We start from the raw sequence: 20,048 nt of genomic DNA, 5'->3' as shown, positions 1-20,048 counted from the left end.
AACCACCCCAACACACACAAAAGAAGTTGCATCAAGACACTATTCAAAAGGGCCACAACACACTGCAGCACAATAGAACTTCAAAAAGAGGAAGAACACCTCTACAATGTATTTGCCAAAAACTGATACCCGTGCAATTTCATCAACAGATGCCTAAGGGAAAGACAACGGAATGAGGACATGCCACAACCCAAAGGACTAGCCACTTTACCATACATCAAACATTTCTGAACTGACAGCCAGACTACTGTGACCACTAGGACTCATAACAGCACCCAAACCAACAGCCATCCTCAGACAACAACTCACCAGGACAAAGGACCCAATACCCAGCATAAGCAAAACCAATGTAGTGTACAAAATCCCTTGCAAGGACTGCACAAAACACTATATAGGACAAACAGGAAGACAGCTAACGATCCACATCCATGAACACCAACTAGCCACGAAATGACATGACCAGCTATCCTTAGTAGCCACACACTCAGATGACGAGCAACATGAATTCGACTGGGACAGCACTACTATTATAGGAAAAACCACACAGAACAGCCAGGGAATTCCTAGAGGCATGGCATTCATCCACAGAATCAATCAATAAGCAAATCGACCTGGACCCAATATACCGGCCACTCCAGCGGACAGCTGAAACTGACAACCGGAAGCGGCAGATTCAACCACTATAAATGCCGGAGGAAACACCACAGAAGCGCTTCACAGGAGGCTCCCAAGCACTGAGGATGTCACCTAGACTGGGGACGAAACATCTGCAACACAAATTTCCAGCTCGGCGAACAGAACCACAACATAGTCAATGAATTCAAAGTATTGGGGATTATTTATTCTTGCAAATTGCCTCCCAACTAGGACAATTGAAAGAGAGTGTTGCTGCTGGCAGTTTTAACCAGTCTGTGACCATCCTGCTGATCTCCCAGAGATGGATATGTTGTGACTATTTACTTTCACTAAACGTCACAAGAATTCTTTGATTCATTTGGAAAGTCTTGTGCAATTTCCATTTTAATTTAGCATCCATTTTGTGAACTTTTTTTAGGTTTAGTGGTATCAATGGCTAATGAGCAAAATTAAGGATAGTGTTTGATCCAAAGCAGAGTCCATATAAAGTGGCGAGAGAAAGAAGGCAAACTGGAGGATTGGGGGCAACTTAGAATTCAGCAAAGGAGACCAACCAATTGATTAAGTGGAAGAAAATAGAGTATGAGAGTAAATTAGTATGGAACATAAAAGCAGACTGTAAAAGCTTCTGTAAGAATGTCAACATAAAAAGGTTAGTATAGGCAAATGTAGATCCCTTACAATGCACTACGGTCGAATTGGTAATGGAGAACACCCTTGCTCCTATTTTCTAGGTTTCAGTGTTTGTACAGTCAACTGGATAGCAGAAACTGTATGTCTGGAGTCACTACAATGTAATTCAGCGGTGTGATATTTTGCTTGTCTTTCTGTCCACAGGGTTCTGGCTGGTTTGGACCATCATCATCATCCTGAGCTGTTGCTGTGTCTGTCACCACCGGCGAGCCAAGCTCCGTCTGCAACAGCAGCAACGGCAGCGGGAGATAAACCTCATCGCCTACCAAGGAGCCCGGAACTACTCCTTGCTCCCACTCTACCTGAGTATGTGTCTTTACTGGAGCTCGTCATCCCTGAACCATGGTGCATTATCATTAGCCCTTTGACACCATTGACTTGTCTGTCTTACAGGGGTGTATTGCTGTCAATGTTCTGCGTCTTTGACCATCTGCATTTCTGATGTGTTTGATCTTATTTTACATTTGGCAGTTCAGCCATTTTTCTTCCAGTTTTGGTGCAAAAGGTAATGCACAATTATATGAAATTTAACAAGGTAGCAACAGACCATTGCTCCGTGTGAATGGCCTCCCATTCTACATCAGCTGATCATCATCTCTCTTCTCCCTCATTTATCTAGCTTCCTCTCCAACGTGTTTCTGTTCTTCATGTCAACTGTAGTTTCTGTGATAGTAAGTTCTGGCTCATCTCTGGATTAAAATAGAAAAAGAAGAAACCTTTTACTTGTTTTTGTTAACCAAGTACTGGCCACACCTGAGTCTTTGATACAGGCTTGGGGCTGAAGGTTACCCTCTAAGTGGTGGGAGGTGAGGATATCTCACTTGTGAAATTTGTTGGGCTGGTTAAGTGTTTATTTTTCTGTCTAATTGCTCAGATTCAACCACATCGCTGTGGGTCTGAGATTGTATGTGGCTCAGACTGGGAAAGGATGGCAGATGTCCTTCCCTAAACGTGTTTAGTGGATCAGATGGGTTTTTATGATAATCAGCGCTAATTTAATGGTTTCAATGAGTCAACTTTACATTCCTGTTTTTATTTACTAAATTCAAATTGTGTGGTGCATGTCCTGGAATCAGCAGGAGAGACCAGTTCTAGTGGATTGATGCTTGCTGAATTAGGTGTAGGCAGAGAGATTAATACCAGGGTTTCAGGACTTGCAAAGGAGGGCTGGTCCTTGTAGCGATTCATTTGATTCCTACTTCTGTCTTCAAATGGATGGATATCAGTTAAATACAGGAAGGGAACAGTGATAATTCTGTTCATGACCAGATGCATTCAGTACTTGAGATCTAGGTTTACACTTGGAGTACAGTGCTGCAGGATCTTTCACTTCCGCAAGCCCAGGAAAAGGGAATTTTGTTTTTAAAAAACCTGGAAGGACGTGCTATTCATTTGGGCTGTTTTTATTTAAATTATATAAATTTAATGTCATCTTTTCAAATATGTATTCTGTGAAGATTTCTTATTCTGCGACATTAAAATAGTAAGGTCAGCAAGGAGTTTCTCCCCCTTTTACCTAATTTCCACTGGTTCAAAAGTTGGGTCTCTCAATGGGGAGAGACTGATGTTAAAATTACAACCAAACCTCAATACAAACATTACAAAAGGACAGTAGAAATCTGGAACTCGTAGAAATGACCATTAATATTGGGCCAATTATTTTTAAATATGAGATTCGTAAATCTGTGTGTCTCTCTCTCTCTCTCTCTCTTTATTTTCCTCCCAGCCTTACCTTATCTATCTTTCCTTTGTCCCCTTCTCTCCTCCCTCACCCTCACCTCTTCTGTTTCAGTGTCTGTGGTACATGTCAATCTTTGTGTTTATACATCTGTGTGTCTCCTTGTCTATGTCTTTCTTCCTTTCTGCGTATGTGTTCACTTGGAATCTATCACTGTCCATCCCTTGGTGAGGTATGTGCTAATGTTTGAATATATGTGTGCATATGTGTGTGTGGGTGCACGCAAGCACGTACACATCTCTTTGTGCCATTTTCTCTCACTCTCTCACTCTCTCACACTCACTCACTCACTCACTCACTCACTCACTCACACTCTCATACTTTTGCTCTCATTCACTCGCTTTCGGACTCACTCATGCATGCTCTCTCTTGCTGTCTCTCATTCCTTCCTCCGCCTCTTTTAAGTCAGGCAAAAATTGAATAAAGGAAAATTCTCCCTTGTTGTTAACTTGTGCACTGGCTGCTGATGGTGGGCACCCCTCTTTATGTAGTCTAGAGAGCAGCCCATGGCCAGAATGGAATATTACTCACAAAGCTGCAAACTAGAGTGAAATCATCTCGCTCTCTATCCTGGTTTCTCATGTGTACACAATCATGCCAGAGTCTTTCATTCATTCATTCAGAATGACATTGGCATCAGAAAGCTACAGTGTGTCAATTCACCTTCCTATCCACAATCTTACTCATGTAACCAATAACATTCAGGTTAAAAACCCTCGAGAACAAAAATGGAAATTGCTGGAGAAACTCAGCATCTGTGGAGAGAAAGCAGAGTTAATGTTTCGGATCCAGTGACCGTTCTTCAGACTGAAAAGACCTTCTGGCCCATTAGTCCTGCTTCACCTTGTGCATATACTTTCCAATCAACCCAAAACAATGTGGGCTTTTGGGAGTGTGAAAGAAAAGGCTGATTTGTTTTGGGGGAGTGGGGGGGCTTTTAGGATTTAGGATCACTCAGGAGATCACTGAATGTAAATTTTCTGTAGTAAGTAACTTCAATGAACAGATCTTCACCACAACCATGAATAGATCCCACTCTCTTGTTTCATGGCATTCAGTGACTTAGCTCCAGTCCATGAGACAGCAGCTTGTCTCACTGTTCCCCTCCTGACATCAAGGCTAGGCTGGGCTTTTAAAACTAAGATACTCAAGCATTCCCTGATCTATTTAATTAGAATGAATGATCAACTGAACTACTGCCTAAAGCCTTCTTCATAAACTTTAGGAAGGAAGGTAGGAACAGGAGCTCACTCAGCCTGTCAATGCAGCCCTACCATTCAGTACACTTTAAGGCTGATTTGAACATTTCTGTGTGTTTTGCCCACTCCATCCCATAATGCTGTAATCCATTGACTATCCTTATTCAGTGGTTCATTGCCTTTTGCAAATTGGAAACCAGCCATTGCCATGCAGAGTGATGTCAGCAATCTGCGTTCAATTTCTGCACTGGCTGAGGTTACCATGAAGGACTCTGTCTCTCTGTCTCTCTCTCTCTCTCTCTGTCTCTCCTTCTGTCTCTGTCTCCCTCTCTCTCTGTCTGTCTGTCTCTCTCTCTCTCTCTCTCTATACCTCTCCACCTGTCCCCTTCACCTCAGGCATGGTGATTGTCAGGTTACTGTAATGAGACAGCTGCCCAATGGGCTGGTAGGACAATGATGACTTTTAGGAGAGGAGCATGCTGACTCTGCCCTCTGGTGGCAGGTAACAGAACTGCTTGGACTGTGACTTGCAAGAAATTACATCCATTTGCGGTCTCTGGCAAAAACAATTTCAGGAGCATCTTGTGAGGGCAGAGGCAGAAAACTAGATACTTGGCTTTTAAAGAATTCTGCATCAAAAAGAACAATCTTTGTTTCTGTGTCCATAAATTTTGATGTAATTTGCAAACCAGCAACATTTTACTATCCTTGTATTCATATTTGTACCGATCTATCAAAATTTTCACACTGCCATACTTTCGCAGATTTTCTAAGCTCAAAGTTGCGAGTGTGTTTTGCACGTGGTCTCAGAGTGAGGACCGTAGAAAGCGCAAAGTAGGTGATGATTTCTTCATTGTTGAAACTTTATTGCTGGAACAGCACAGCAGGTCAGGCAGCATCCAGGGAACAGGAGATTCGACGTTTCGGGCCTCAGAGTGAGGACCGTAGAAAGCGCAAAGTAGGTGATGATTTCTTCATGAAAGGTGTTCCTGCTAACTTCACAACTGAAATATCTGACCTATCGCCACTTTGCTTTTTCATTGTTCTTTTCTTTAAAAAGACTTTTCTTTCCCGGTGTTTAGTTTTCTTTGAGACAGACGGTCTAGAATTCAGTAGTTGTAACTGAGGACTTAGCCAGTTTAATATTCATGGACAAAATCAGAAGTCACATGGTGCCAGTTTCTAGTCTAACAGGTTTGTGAATTCACAAACTTTCAGAGCTCTGCTTCTTCATCAGGTGAGGTCTTGACTCGGGGGCTACACTCCGAAAGCTTGTGATTTCAAATAGATTATTGGATTATAACCCAGTGTCATGTGACTTCTGACTTTGCCCACCCCAGGTCCAACACTGGCATCTTCACATCATAGCTACAATATTCATCGAGTCATAGAGATGTACAGCATGGAAACAGACCCTTCGGTCCAACTCGTCCATGCCGACCAGATATCCCAACCCAATCTAGTCCCACCTGCCAGCACCCGGCCCATATCCCTCCAAACCCTTCCTATTCATATACCCATCCAAATGCCTTTTAAATGTTGTAATTGTACCAGCCTCCACCACATCCTCTGGCAGCTCATTCCATACATGTACAACCCTCTAAGTGAAAAAGTTGCCCCTTTTATATCTTTCCCCTCTCACCCTAAACCTATGCCCTCTAGTTCTGGACTCCCCGACCCCAGAGAAAAGACTTTGTCTATTTATCCTATCCACTCACATCATAATTTTGTAAACCACTATAAGGTCACCCCTCAGCCTCCAACACTCCAGGGAAAACAGCTCCTCCCTGTTCAGCCTCTCCCTGTAGCTCAAATCCTCCAACCCTGGCAACATCCTTGTAAATCTTTTCTGAACGCTTTCAAGTTTCACAACATCTTTCCGATAGGAAGGAGACCAGAATTGCACGCAATATTCCAACAGTGGCCCAACCAATGTCCTGTACAGCCGCAACATGACCTCCCAACTCCTGTACTCAATACTCTGACCCTTGGAGACATTGGTTAAAAAAAATCCATCAGCGTCATTATTCCTGTGACAATTTTGAAACTTAAGGTTTATACTCTTGTTTTCAAATCTCTGTATGACCCTCCACCACTTTCCTATCTCTGTAATCTCCTCAGGTCAATCATCCTCTGAAATATCTGCACACATTTAATACCAGAATCTTAAGCTGATTTCAATTGATATCGACACAAGGACAGTAAACTATAACTGAGTTGCAGATTGCATCAAAATTTATTGATATGGGAGCAGAAAGATTACTATTGTCCAATCATTGGTTGTCATCTCTTTGGTTGTATTAACCCTACAACTCCTTCCCTCAGATCCTCATCGTTTACATCTCTCTCTGTTTAAAACCTTGCCCTTTGTCATTCTTCCTAGTATCTCCTTCTGATGCTAAGTGTATGATGTCTACTATTAGCTCCCGTAAAGCACCTGGGAGTGTTGTATTATGTTAAAGGTTCTGTATCAAAGTAAGTTGGTGCAAAGAGTTAAATGATATTTACTCATTTGCCTTTGAGTTTTTCACCTGGGCCTTGAATCATTCATGTGATAAAGTGCAATATGCTGAAGGACGATTGATCTTGTCTAATAAAAGCAAGATACTGTGGATGCTGGAAATCTGAAACAAACACAAAATGCTGGAGAAACTCAGTAGGTCTGGCAGCATCTGTCGAGAGGAATAGTTAACATTTTGAGTCCATTAGGACTCCTCTGTAAAACTAAAAGGGATTGGAGAATGGACACAGTACTCCAGTGCAATCCCATCCTTCCTGTAGAGTGTGGGCTAGACCTGCACCCAGTACTCCAGCCATGGCCTCACCAAAGTCCTGTACAGTCCCAACATGACCTTTCTGCTGTTATAACATGGACCAGACTGATAAAGGCAAATTTCCATATGCCGCCTTAACTACCCTAGTAACCTGTCCTGCCACACTTTTTGGCAGAACTTGAGGGATTGTCGTTAGGTCCAGTGCAGAAAGAAGGAAGGGGATGTTAATTGTGATGAAAGAGAGAGTTGTAAACTGGCTGTTCTGGATCCCTTGGATAGGGAATCACAGAATAGAGATGAGGCCCTTAGGTCCATCAAATCTGCACTGTCAAAGCTATGCCACTGTGACCTTGAATGTTATGACATTTCAACTCTCAGCCAAGTTCTTTATAAAGGTTGAAGTTTCCTGCATCAGCTGCCCACCAGTGCATTCCAGACCCCCACCACCTGGGTGAAAAGGTTTTGCCTCAAATCCCCTATAAATGTGCCTCTCACTTTTAAAGTTATGCTCCCTTGTTTCTGACCCTCCAATTGAAGGTAACAGCTGTATCCTACCCACCCTCACAATTTTATACCCACTTCAATCTTCCCTGCTCCAAAGAAAATAACCTAAGCTTATCCAGCCCCTCTCCATCACTGAGTTGTTCCATCCCAGGTAACATTCTGGAGAATCTCCTCTGCACCCCGTCCAGTGCAATCCCATCCTTCCTGTAGAGTACGGGCCAGACCTGCACACAGTATTCCAGCTGTGGCCTCACCAAAGTCCTGTACAGCCCCAACATAACCTTCCTGCTGTTATAACCTGTCAGGCCACCCTCCAAGATCTTCAGACTAGCAGCCCAAGATTCCTGAGTTGCTCGTGCCCTGGCCATTTAGATTTAATTTTTTTTTATCGTACCTAGATACACGTGACAGTAATAAATCAGTGAAGAGTTTTGTGTTCAGTACAGGCAGATCATACTGTACAAAGATCTAAGGGAAACAGAACAGAGTGAGGAATACACTATCACAGCTACAGAGAGGGCGCACAAAGAGCGAGATCAACATTAAATTTGAGACGTCCATTCAGCAGCCTAATAACAGCAGGGAAGGAGCTTTCCATCTGATGGTCCTTGCGTTTAAGCTTTTGTATCTTCTGCCTGTATGAAGAGGTTGGAAGAGATTATAACTGGGGTGGGAGGGGTCTTTGATGTTGACTGTCTTAGGAAAAGACAGCGAACATCATCGAGAAATCTAGATGAGTCAGTGGATGGGAGTTGAACAGTGTGGTGCTGGAAAAGCACAGCAGGTCAGGCAGCATCCGAGGAACAGGAGAGTCGACGTTTCGGGCAAAAGCCCTTCATCAGGAGGTTGGCTTGTGTGATGGACCGGGCTGTGTTCACGATTCTGTGTAGAGAGAGTAATTAGTTCTAATAAGGTGATTAAATATGTTTGCATTATGAATATTAATATATTTTTCTTTCTTTGTTTCTTCCCTCCCAATCCCTTCCGGAAACAACGACCAGGATTTTTGCCAAGTTATCTGCTACCTCCTTATGAAGAAGTGGTGAACAGACCAGTGACTCCTCCACCCCCCTACAGTGCCTTTCTTCATCAGCAGTGTGTCACAGACTGTAATAGCTCCTCAAATCCCGAACCAGCCAGGTCCCCCAACACCCCGAGTAACTCTGTGCCGACAGTCTGCGAGGTGGTGCCCCGTCAGGGCAGCACTCTAGACCTGGACTCATCCCTGGTGTACTCTGAGAGTGGCTCGAACAAATCTGCGACGGTGAACCAGGCGGACGATCTAGGTCCTGCCTCAGAGCTCGAGCCTGTGCATGCGTGCTGCCTAGAGCTGGAGGAGGAGCTGAGCTGCCCCGAGAAAGAGCAACTCACTGACTATTACCCCAGCTCTTCCTCGAAGATTGAAAACTGGCACCACCAGGCCTGTTTGGAAATCAAGGATGTGGACAAGACGCCAGGGAGACATCGTAGGTTCACCGGCGATTCCGGCATCGAGGTCTGTGTTTGCAACAGAGACGATGACCCAAAGGAGCTGGATGGTCTGATTGACGGTTTGGGGGGTGCGATGGAGTTCTGTGACAGCTGTAACATGTGTGAGTCATGTCCCCGAGCAGACATGAGGGAGGAAGGCCTTGCTGAAGCACACGAGCAACAGGATTGCAAGGAACAGCACGTTCCAGACATGGTCACAGAGGAACCGGTGTGTCTTCTGCTGGACACCATCAATGAAAACGAGTTGCTACAAGCTCATCAGCACCACGATGCCCAAACCTAACGGCAGCTTGCCCCATCAGCTGCACGATTCGATATCTGTGCTCAAGGACTCCTCGGACTCCCTTCTCATTGAGCTTCGAAACCATCCTGGTATCAGCATGTACCTGGGAGGGGGGGAGAGAGAGAGAGACAACAATAGACAGTTGATGCCAGACTGGGTGGTGGTATGAAGCAGAGACTGTGCTGGCAACATTGCACCAAGAGCAATTGGTCAGGCTAGCTACACGGCTAGCATTCTGTGGTGGTTAACGTTGACCTGTCATATTGTAGTATAGATGCAATTTTGGCGTCAACTGGAATTTTGTATTCAAAATTTAATTTTTAATCAAAACCTATTTGCATGGGATCATGGCCCTACATTCATCTTGTCAGGCAGAAAGACCACTTTATTTTTCTTTACCTGTGTCCAATAAGAGAGACGGCTATTTGGGATTGAAATCCCAAATAGAATAAAACTGGAGACTTTAGTCCTGGCACATGGGTGTGCTTTTGAATAGCAGGAGTAAGGGGTGGGGGGGGTGTGTGGTTGTGGGGGGGGAGTGGCTACTCTCTTATGGGACTGTGAATACTGGCTTTAAAATGTATAAAGGGCATCTTTCCGCATTGTTTATCTCTCTCTACAAAAGCACAAGTTGCATTGTTTTGATTACTAAGGCTTTGACTTTTTTTTTGACATTTGCAATGCGTATGAAGATTCAGGATGTGCGGCAAGATACGATGATCAAGTCACCTGCAGAAGCTGACACAGTGAAAAACCACAACAAAAAGCCATAACTGGGTTGGATATGCAATCTTTCCTTGTCCTGAATCTGTAATGGTGAATTTAATGTGCATAGTAAAAACAGAAAGAGCTGTGGATGCTCTGAATCAGAAACGTTAACAGAAATTGCTGGAAAAGCTCAACAGGTCTGGCAGCATCTGTGCAGAGAAATCAGAGTTAACATTTCAGGTCCAGTGACCCTTCCTCAGAACTGATGGTAGCTGGGAAAATCTGGATAGTGTCTGACTGGTATGGTTGTTGTTGCAAATGACTTTTCCCAAGTGAAACAAAGTTGGTTCTGATTAGTTATGCGCTGTTTAATTTGGTGTGCGTTAACATCTGTGATAAACTCAGATCTGCTGTGCAAGTCAGAATAGTCACTCTCTCTCGCTCACCAGAGCTTCTCCTCCACCAGTACTATGTCTCCAATTCATATAATAGCACAAATGAATTTCCATTCTGTGTGTTCCGTGCAGCAAGTTTGCAAATTTGTATATCTGAAGCCTTTGTGTCTTCTACATAGTGCGGAGATTAAGACCACTGCGTGTGTGAGAGTGTTTGTGTGTATCTGTGAAAACAAATCGGGATTTATATATATGTGTGTGTGTGTGTGTGTGTGTATTGCCTTTCATGACCTCAGGGTATTCCAAAGCGCTTTACAACCAATGAATTGCTTTTGAAATGTAGTCACTGTTGTACTGTTAGGAATTGAGGCAACCAAATTTGCCCACTCAGCAATCTTTAACAAGCAGCAATAAGGTAAAAGATGTGTTTTAGATGTTGGTTGAGGGAAAAACTTTGGCCAGTAACTGGACCGGGTGCTGCTTTTTGAATGGCAAAGTGGGACATTTAGTGCCCAACAGCATGGGCGGACATGACCTCAGTTTAATGTCTGAATGGGCTACACTGAAGTATGAGTAGAACAATGTTAGGTGAGTTACAGATTCATTATGTGTGCATACACGCACACCCTGTGTTGGCTGTGCACAGCAAAATGCCAAACGTGTTACCAGGGCCCAAGCCCAACTCTGAATCATCCCTAGCCATCTCCCTACGTCACTGTAAGATACAAGCCAGGTTTCCACCCTCCCTTCCATTTCTTTGTCCCCACCACACCCTGGTATTTAAGTGGGTTTGAATCTGGTATTAGATCATGGTGAGCTGTAGATTTGTGGATGGTGAGCGAGTCATTTATTCAGGGTGTTGCCTCAACACCCCGGGAATGACTGCCTCATCTGTTGTTAAACACTGGAACAGTCCAACATACCAGGCAGTTCTTGACTGGGTCAGAACTGGGTGCAGGCAGTAAATAACCCCAGTGAGGTCACTGTTGGAGAGGAGGTAGCCATTTATAATGGGCAACATGAGTTGTGTAACATGAAAGTGGAAGATGGAATGATAGTCTTACCACAAGCAAGTAAAGTTTTAGAAATGAGCCAAGGAACATGCACCACATGAGTTCGATCAAGCTCACATAGGGAGCCCTGTAAGTGCGGAGCCAATGAGGCCTGGACCTAGATGGGTTTCAATGTTGGCAGCAGGCTCTGCTGAAGTGAAACTCGATTTTGTTTGGGTTGGGGGAGGGGGTGGCATTGTTTGTCTAGGGGTGTGGGTAGATGCAGACAAACTGCACTATGTTCGGTTCCACACCGACAGAGTCATGGAAACTGTCGGAGAAGGACTGTGGGATTTCCAGATCCATTCACAGGATTAGTTTAGATTTTTTTTTTAAATGGGGTAAGGAAGGGGAAATCTCTGTGACACATTAACTGGGAAAGCATGGACTTAAAATTATATCTGTTTTGATTTGGCGACTCTTTTTAAATTTAAATACAAAAGCCGCAATACCTTGATATACAGACTACTGAAAGAAAACAAAAATTATTTCTTATGAACCGCAGGGGATTTCATGCAGTTGTATATTACGCTGGTCTGGCCTGGTCTGGTCTTAAAGCAATGCATTGAAGACCTGCTCTATGAAGTACCAACTGGTTTAACTTGGTTTTATCATTCAATGTAATTTTTCCAGTAGATATTTTAATGGTTTATTAAAAAAAGCCATCGTGTCTTCTGATCTCCTGGTCATTGTTTTCCTTTCAAGAACGTTGCCAAATTACTGTGAGGATTTAACTTGTTATCACTCCACACCCCCTCAAACTACAACTCTTGCAGTAAGAATCTGTCAGCTGTGTGCAGTTCACCATGGGCTGGCGTGGAATGGAGAGAGAGAGATACCGGAATTAGCTAAGTTGTTCTCGAGAGAACCTCCAGGACATGGTGGGCTGAATACCCTCTTTATGTAGCCGCTCTGCTTCTACAAAATGTCGCATCTCAACAACTCACCCGATCACCCTGAGTTGCAGCAAGGCATCATCCAACAGAGATGGACCACACAGCAAATGATGATCCTTGTGTGTCTGGGCTGTGTTCACAGCACGCGCTATCACTCTTACGAGAAGCAGCAGCTCATCATCCCTGTGAAGTCAATACCACTCGGTCTGTCGGTGACTTTACCAAGGTGATAATTATTCAAACAGTTTCAAATAAAAATAAAAGACATATAATAATATTGCTCTCCCTTGTGTTTCTCTGGCATTCCTATCTAGTCTCCCCTACAAGAGGAAATGTGTGTTTCTAACCTATTAGCTGTTTGTCATTGAAATCTCACAGTCACACACACCATCGCAATCTAGAGTCATAGAGATGTACAGCATGGAAACAGACCCTTCAATCCGACTCATTCACGCTGACCAGATATTCTAACTTTAATCTAGTTCCGTTTGCCAGCATTTAGCCCATATCCTTCTAAACCTTCCTATTCACATACCCATCTTAAATGCCTTTTTAATGTTGTAATTGTACCAACCTCTACCACTTCCTCTGGCAGCTTGTTCCAGACACTCACCACCCTCTGCGTGAAGAAATTGCTCCATAGGTCTCTTTTTAAATGGGGTGGCATGGTGGCTCAGTGGTTCGCACAGGGATCCTGGTTCAATTCCAGCCTCAGGCAACTACCTGTGAGCAGTTTGCACGTTCTCCCCATGTGCGCATGCATTTCTTCTAGATGCTCTGGTTTCCTCCCACGGGCCAGATATGTGCAGGTTAGGTGAATTGGCCATGCTAAATTGCCATTAGTGTTCAGGGGTGTGTAGGTTGGGTCCATTAGTTAGGTAAATGTAGAGTAATAGGGTAGAGGATTGGATCTGGGTGAGTTGCTCTTCGGAGGGTCGGTGTGGGCTTGTTGGGCCAAATGGCCTGATTCCACACTGTAGGGATTCTATCATGATTCTATGCTATATATTTCCTCTTTCATCTTAACCCTATGCCCTCTAGTTTTGGATTTGCTCCACCCCAGGGGAAAGACCTTGGCTATTCAACCCAACAATGCCTGTCATGATTTTGTTTTTAAATCTTTCTCCCACACTACTGTCCAACAGCAGCAGTGCATATTTCTCTGCAGCATACACATCGTGCAGGACACAGTGAAGAAACATCGAGGGCACAAACCTTTATTCATATTTCAGCACCAGGAAGGGAAAAAAAAATCCCGGAGTGGGGGCCAGTGACCAGCTGTGCCCTTCTCTTCAATGGCAATGTCTATGTGATCGATTAAAGTGAAGTGGGGGAGGAGAAGGGGTTAAATCAAAATAGAATCGGAGGGGAAAATAAAACACTCCATGCACTGCAGTGCCTCCATCTCCCTGAAAACCTTGAGGCTATTGATGGACACAGTGTGCTCCTTCTCAAGGGACACCTGGGCCTGAACATAACTGCGGAAGAGGGGCAGGCACTTGGCCCTAACAACCCCCTCCACAGCCCTGGTTCTGATTTTATAAATCTCTATACAGTCACCCCTATAGCTCAGGCACTCCAACCCCAGCAATATCCTTGTAAATCTTTAATGCAGTCTTCACGTTTAACAGCATTTTTCCTATCACAGGGAGACTAGAATTGAGCATTAAATGGAGCACAGCAGGTTGAAGGGGGACCTGATTGAGACGGAGAAGATTATAAAGAGCATGGATAGGGTTAATAGCCATTATTCCCCTTAGTTGAGGGGAGCAACATCAAGGGGGCATCATTTTATAAGTGAAAGGGAGGGGATTTGAGGAAATCCTTTTAAATCCATAGGGTTGTGAGGTTCTGGGAGGGGGGTTGAGGCAGGATATCTAATGACTTTTAAAAAGTACTTGGATGAGCCACTTGAAATGTCATAACATTCAGGCCATGGGCCAAGTGCAGGAATGGTTTATATAAGAATGGACTCGATGGGCCAAAGGGCCTCTTCTATATGGTATGATTGTTTGAGATAGAAGAACTTGGTATATATGAACAGACAGACCAGGAGCAAGAGTAGATCATTCAGCCTCAAACTCTTGCCACCCCACAGTCTCATTGACCCACTGTCGATGATTTTAGATTCTCTTCCTAAACCAGGATCTATAAACCTCTATTTTGATATCTGATGACCCCTGAATTGACCACCTTCCGAGGCAGAGTTCCAAAGTCTCTCAACTCTCTGAGGGGTATGAATTCTCCTAATCCCTGTGCTAAAAAGTTAAAGCCTGGAAGTTATTGGTCGGTTCACTGAGCTGGTTGGTTTTCTTGCAAATATTTTGTCTCCCACTTGGGTGACATTTTCACTGCTGTGTAGTCTCTGGGTGAAGCGCTGTCGTCGTGATCCACCCCAAATCTATAAGGTTCTGTCTGTTGTGGCGCGTGGTTCTACCTCTGGTTTTGTGCCGTAGTGGTCTGTAGGTGGGGTCCGTTTTCAGCGTGTTTGTTTTTGTAACCAGAGGATGAATATCAGGCCTTCAGGAATTCCGCTGAGCCTGCATTTGTTTAGCTTGCCTCGGTATCGTAATGTTGCACGTTCACCGGGATCAAGTTCACCAGAGAAAAAGAGAAAGATGACCAGCTCCCGTTCTTTGACATACTGGTCGAACGAGCAAAAACAGAGAGTTCCTTAGCAGAGTATACAGAAAGACTGCAGATTCTGACTATATCCCCAGTTACAACAGGAACCACCCCAATGTCCACAAACAGAGCTGTGCTGAGACCCTGCTTGTATGAGCGATAACACCCTGCAACACCACAGAACTCTGTAAACACAAAGAAGAACACCTTGACAAAGTCTTTGCCAATAGTGGGTACCCTAACAGCTTCATCAGCCAATGCTTGACATACAAACAACGCCAAGAAGACACTGTGACCAGCCCCTCCCACTCTGCCCAATACACTGACCACCCTACCCAATGTCAGAAGCAATTCAGAACTAACAACGAGACTCCTACATCCTCTGGGAATAATGACAGCACACAAACCCAACAGCCACACATCGTCAGCTATTATCCAGGACAAAATACCCCATACTCACACCATGCAGGATGAATGTGATGTACAAAATACATGCAGCAACTGTGAAAATCATTACATAGGACAAGCAGGCAAGAAACTGGCCACCAGAACACACAAGCATCAGTTTGTAACATTAACAACACGCACAGCTCTCCCTCATATCAATACATACTGGCAATGAAGGACACCAAGTCAACTGGGACAACATTACGATCCTGGGCAGGTTAAACAAAGACCAACTCTGGGGGATTCCTGGAGGCCTGGTATTCATCCTCTGGTTCCATAAAACCAACACGTTGAAATAGAACTGACCACTACAGCACACTGTGACAGACAGAACCCTATAAATTCAGGAGAGATCACAACAATGCATCTCACCCAGAGGCTGAAGATGCCACCCAGGAGGGACACAAAAGAGTTGCAAGAAAATTAACCAACTCAGTGAACCAACCAACAACATCAGCCACAACCTGAGCTACAGATCTTTACTAAAAGGGGAAACCCCAATTTTAAAAATGTCCCCTAGTTCTGGACTCACTCACAAGGAATAACCATCACTGGGGAGGTGCTGGCCTAATGGTATTATCACTGGGCTGTTAATCCAGAGACCCAGGTATATTCTGGGGGCCTGGATACAATTCCAACCATTGGAAAATGGCAGAATTTGAATTCAATAAAAATCTGGAATTAAGAGTTTAATAATGCCCATGAATCTATTGTTAATTGTCAGAAAAAAACCATCTGGTTCACTAATGTCCTTTAGAGAAGGAAATTGCCAACCTGACATGATCTGACCTATATGTTACACTAGACCCACAGCACTGTGGCTGACTCTTAACTGCCCTCTGGGTAAGTAGGAATGGGCAATATGTGCTGTCTAGCCAGTGACGTCCTCATCCTATCAATGAATAAGTTCATAAAAAGCTGAAATGAAGTGCAAAGATTGTAGGTGTTTCTAGTCCTGAATATAGCAGTGCAATTCTTGGGTGGCACGGTGGCTCAGTGGTTAGCACTGTTGCCTCACAGTGCCAGGGACCTGAGTTTGATTCCAGCCTCAGGTGTCTGTGTGTTGCATGATCCAAAGATGTTCACATTAGGTGAATTGGCCATGCTGAGTTCGGGGGTGTGTAGGCTAGTTGCATTAGTCAGGGGTAAATATAGGGTAGGGGAATGGGTCTGGGTGGGTTGCTCTTCAGAGGGTCGGTATTGGGCCAAAGGGCCTGTGTCCACACTTAGGGACTCCTCTAAATCCCAGTGAAAATGGGCCCAGCCTGCTCAACCTACCATCATAAGCCTGTCAATGGGCTAGGTGAATGGTTTGGTGGGATGAATGGCCACTTTCTACTAAAGTGTGTTCTCCTATGTTACCTGGTGTAGGGTTCTCACAAATGCATCTATTTAGAAATGGAATTGAGTTATGGTTATGTCTACAAGCTTAGTCACATAACGCTGTGGATACAACGCTGACAAAGAACAGCAACTTTGATTACTTAATGCTTTTAACACAAAGTGCATTCAAGTGAAAGGGAGCTTCAGTGCATCTCTTCAAAAGCAGTGGGGCCTTGAAGAGAAAGTGAAATGGAGGAGGTTGTGGAGCTTATAGACTTCCAGTACCTCGGAGCTGAAGGTGCTGCTGTTGCAGGTGGAGCAAGGCCTGAGCAGAATATACAGAGTCAGAGAGATGTACAGCACAGAAACAGACCCTTCGGCCCAACTTGTCCATGTCAACCAGATATCCTAACCTAATCTAGTCCTACCTGCCAGCACCCGGCCCATATCTCTCCAAACCCTTCCTACTCATATACCTATCCAGATGCCTTTTAAATGTTGCAATTGTACCAGCCTCCACCGCATCCTCTGGCAGCTCATTCCATAAACGTACCACCCTCTGTGTGAAAAAGTTGCCCCTTAGGTCCCTTTTATATCTTTCAACTCTCACCCTAAACCTATGCCCTCTAGTTCTGGACTCCCCGAACCCAGGGAAAAGACCTTGTCTATTTATCCTATCCATGCCCCTCATAATTTTATAAACCTGTATAAGGTCACCCCTCAGTCTCCGATGTTCCAGGGAAAACAGCCCCAGTCTGTTCAGCCTCCCCCTATAGCTCAAATCCTCCAACCCTGGCAACATCCTTGTAAATCTTTTCTGAACCCTTTCAAGTTTCACAGCATCCTTCCGATAGGAAGGAGACCAGAATTGCATGCAATATTCCAACAGCGGCCGAACCAATGTCCTGTATAGCTGCAACATGACCTCCCAACTCCAATACTCCAGAGTTGAATTCATTGGAGGTTGGAAAGCATTTGACAGTATGAGGGAGCCTGAGGCATTGCCCAGTTCACAGAGATGGGGGTGGTAGGTGCAACCAATGAGGGATTAAAACATGAGGATGCAAATTTGAGGTTTGAAGTATTACAGACCGAGCAGAGGTCTGTGCACACAGGGTGTGATTGGTGAACAGAGGGATTATTGTCATGACACTAAGGGGAAGGGGACTCTGGTAGTAAAGCCTCACTATTTGTCAGGAAGGACATGGTGGCACTGGAGCGTGTCCAGCGGAGATTCACACAGATGATCCCTGGAATGTAGGCATAACATAAGATGAATGGCTGAGGATCCTGGGATTGTATTCATTAGAGTTTAGAAGGTTGAGGGGAGGTCTAATAGAAACTTACAAGATAATGCATGGCTTAGAAAGGGTGGATACTGGGAAGTTGTTTCTGTCAGGTGGGGAGACTAGGTCCCCATAGCTTTAGAATTAGAGGGGGTCAATTTAAAATAGAAATGAGGAAATATTTCTTCAGCCAGAGAGTGGTGGGCCTGTGGGATTTATTGCCACAGAGCAGAGTGGAGGCCGGGGCTTCAAGGCAGAGATTGATAAATTCTTAATCTCACAAGGAATTAAGGGATACGGGGAGAGTGCGGGTAAGTGGTGTTGAAATGCCCATCAGCCATGACTAAATGGCGGAGTGGACTCAATGGGCCGAATGGCCTTACTTCACTCCTATGTCTTATTGTCTTATTTCACATAAATCGCAAAAAAAAAACCCAGCATCCAAGTTCAGTGTGTAATGGGGAAGGCAGATGGAATGTTGGTCTTTATTTCAAAGGGAATTTGGTATGAAAGTAGGAAAATCTTGCTAAATCTGTAAATCCAGTTAGACCACAGCTGGAGCACTGTGAACTGCTTTGGGGATCCTTATCTTTGGTAAGTTGTTACCACTGGAGTCAGTCCAGAAAAGGATTCCTTGGCTGATCCCAGGTACTGGAGGGAACGTCTTAGGAGGAGGGGTTGAGTCGGTTGGGTTTTGGAATTTGAAAGAATGAGAGAAGACCTCTCATAAGTTTCTAACGGGTCCTGGCAGAGCAGATTTGGAAAAGCTATTTCCCCTTGTGGGAGAGTTACTACCACAGGGTAAAATTTCAAACAAAAAAAGGTTGCACTTTTCAAAGAGATGAGAAGAATATTTCTTGCTCTGAGGTAGTGACGCTGTGGAATTCTTTATCACAGAGGGCTGTCACAGCTGCATCATTAAGTATAGCCAAGGCTGAGTTAGACAGATTCTTAATCAGTAAGGAGATCATGGGTTGTGAGGAGAAGGTAGGAAAGTGTGGATTACTAGACCAGCCCCATGATCTCATTGAATGGAAGAGCAGACTTGATGGGGTGTAGCAAAGAGTAACTTGGCTCCTGCATGTATTATATACAGGCATACAGCACAGAAACAGACCCTTCAGTCCTACTCATCCATGCCCACCAGGTTTCCCAAACTAAATTATCCCATTTGCCAGCATTTGGCCCATATCCTTCTAAACCATTCCTTGTCATATTCCGGTCCAAATGTCTTTTACATGTTATAACTGTACCTGTAGCCAATGTTTCCTCTGGCAGTTTATTCCACACACACACACACCACCTTGTGTGTGAAAAAATTGCCCCTCAGATCCCTTTTCTTTTCAGCCTGGACCAAGCATTGAGATTTCCTGTTCTGGATGTCACTTTTCTGAGTTCTTTTCACTCTTTGTTTGTGGAATGGGATTTTAGGCATGCCATTTACTGTCCACTCATTTCCATTTTCTTGCACATGTCTTAATTTACTGTCCAGGTTTCTGAGACAGCAAGATTGTGGAAAGAATGGAGCTTTCTCTGTGTTTCCTTTGTTCACGAGGCTCCTTAAAAGGTATCTCTTTCCTGTTCTGCTATTCGGCATAGACGGGTTAGACCAAAGGAACTGTTTCTGTGCTCTATGACACTACACCTTGTGTTCACTATCAAGTATTGCTGGAAAGCACCTTGGGAAACTTTACAAAGTTACAGAGGCTGCTAAGCAATTAATAGAACTACTTGAGGAGGTTATGCACATCGTGGAAAAAGGGCAAGCTGTGGATGTGATATATTTGGATTTTCAGAATGTGCTTGATAAGATGCTGCGCATTAGGTCACTGACTCAGATGAGAACCTATTTGGATGATAGTATATGAGCGTGGATAGAGGATAAAAGACTGCAAGCTGGAATAAGGAGGGCATTTTAAGATGACAGTCAAGATTAGAGTGGTGCTGGAAAAGCACAGCAGGTCAAGCAGCATCCGAGGAGCAGGAGAATCGACGTTT

At 44.2% G+C, this 20,048-nt stretch overlaps 1 protein-coding gene across 7 annotated transcripts in view; it reads left to right on the top strand.

Moving 5' to 3' along the window:
• wbp1la (WW domain binding protein 1-like a) overlaps positions 1 to 12,644 on the top strand; it is a 120,197-nt gene extending 107,553 nt beyond the window's left edge. For all 7 annotated transcript variants that reach the window (XM_043713046.1, XM_043713051.1, XM_043713048.1 and 4 more), the window contains 2 exons: positions 1,474 to 1,635; positions 8,546 to 12,644. In XM_043713046.1, the coding sequence (XP_043568981.1) occupies positions 1,474 to 1,635; positions 8,546 to 9,318 (935 nt within the window). In that variant the 3' untranslated portion in view covers positions 9,319 to 12,644. The remainder of the gene's footprint in view (positions 1 to 1,473; positions 1,636 to 8,545) is intronic.
• The last annotated feature ends 7,404 nt before the right edge of the window (positions 12,645 to 20,048 follow it).

This window comes from Chiloscyllium plagiosum, chromosome 22 (assembly GCF_004010195.1).
Source record: "Chiloscyllium plagiosum isolate BGI_BamShark_2017 chromosome 22, ASM401019v2, whole genome shotgun sequence".
NCBI lineage: Eukaryota > Metazoa > Chordata > Chondrichthyes > Orectolobiformes > Hemiscylliidae > Chiloscyllium > Chiloscyllium plagiosum.
The sequence above is the reverse complement of the archived record's forward strand: the minus strand, read 5'-3'. Positions and strand labels throughout refer to the sequence as shown.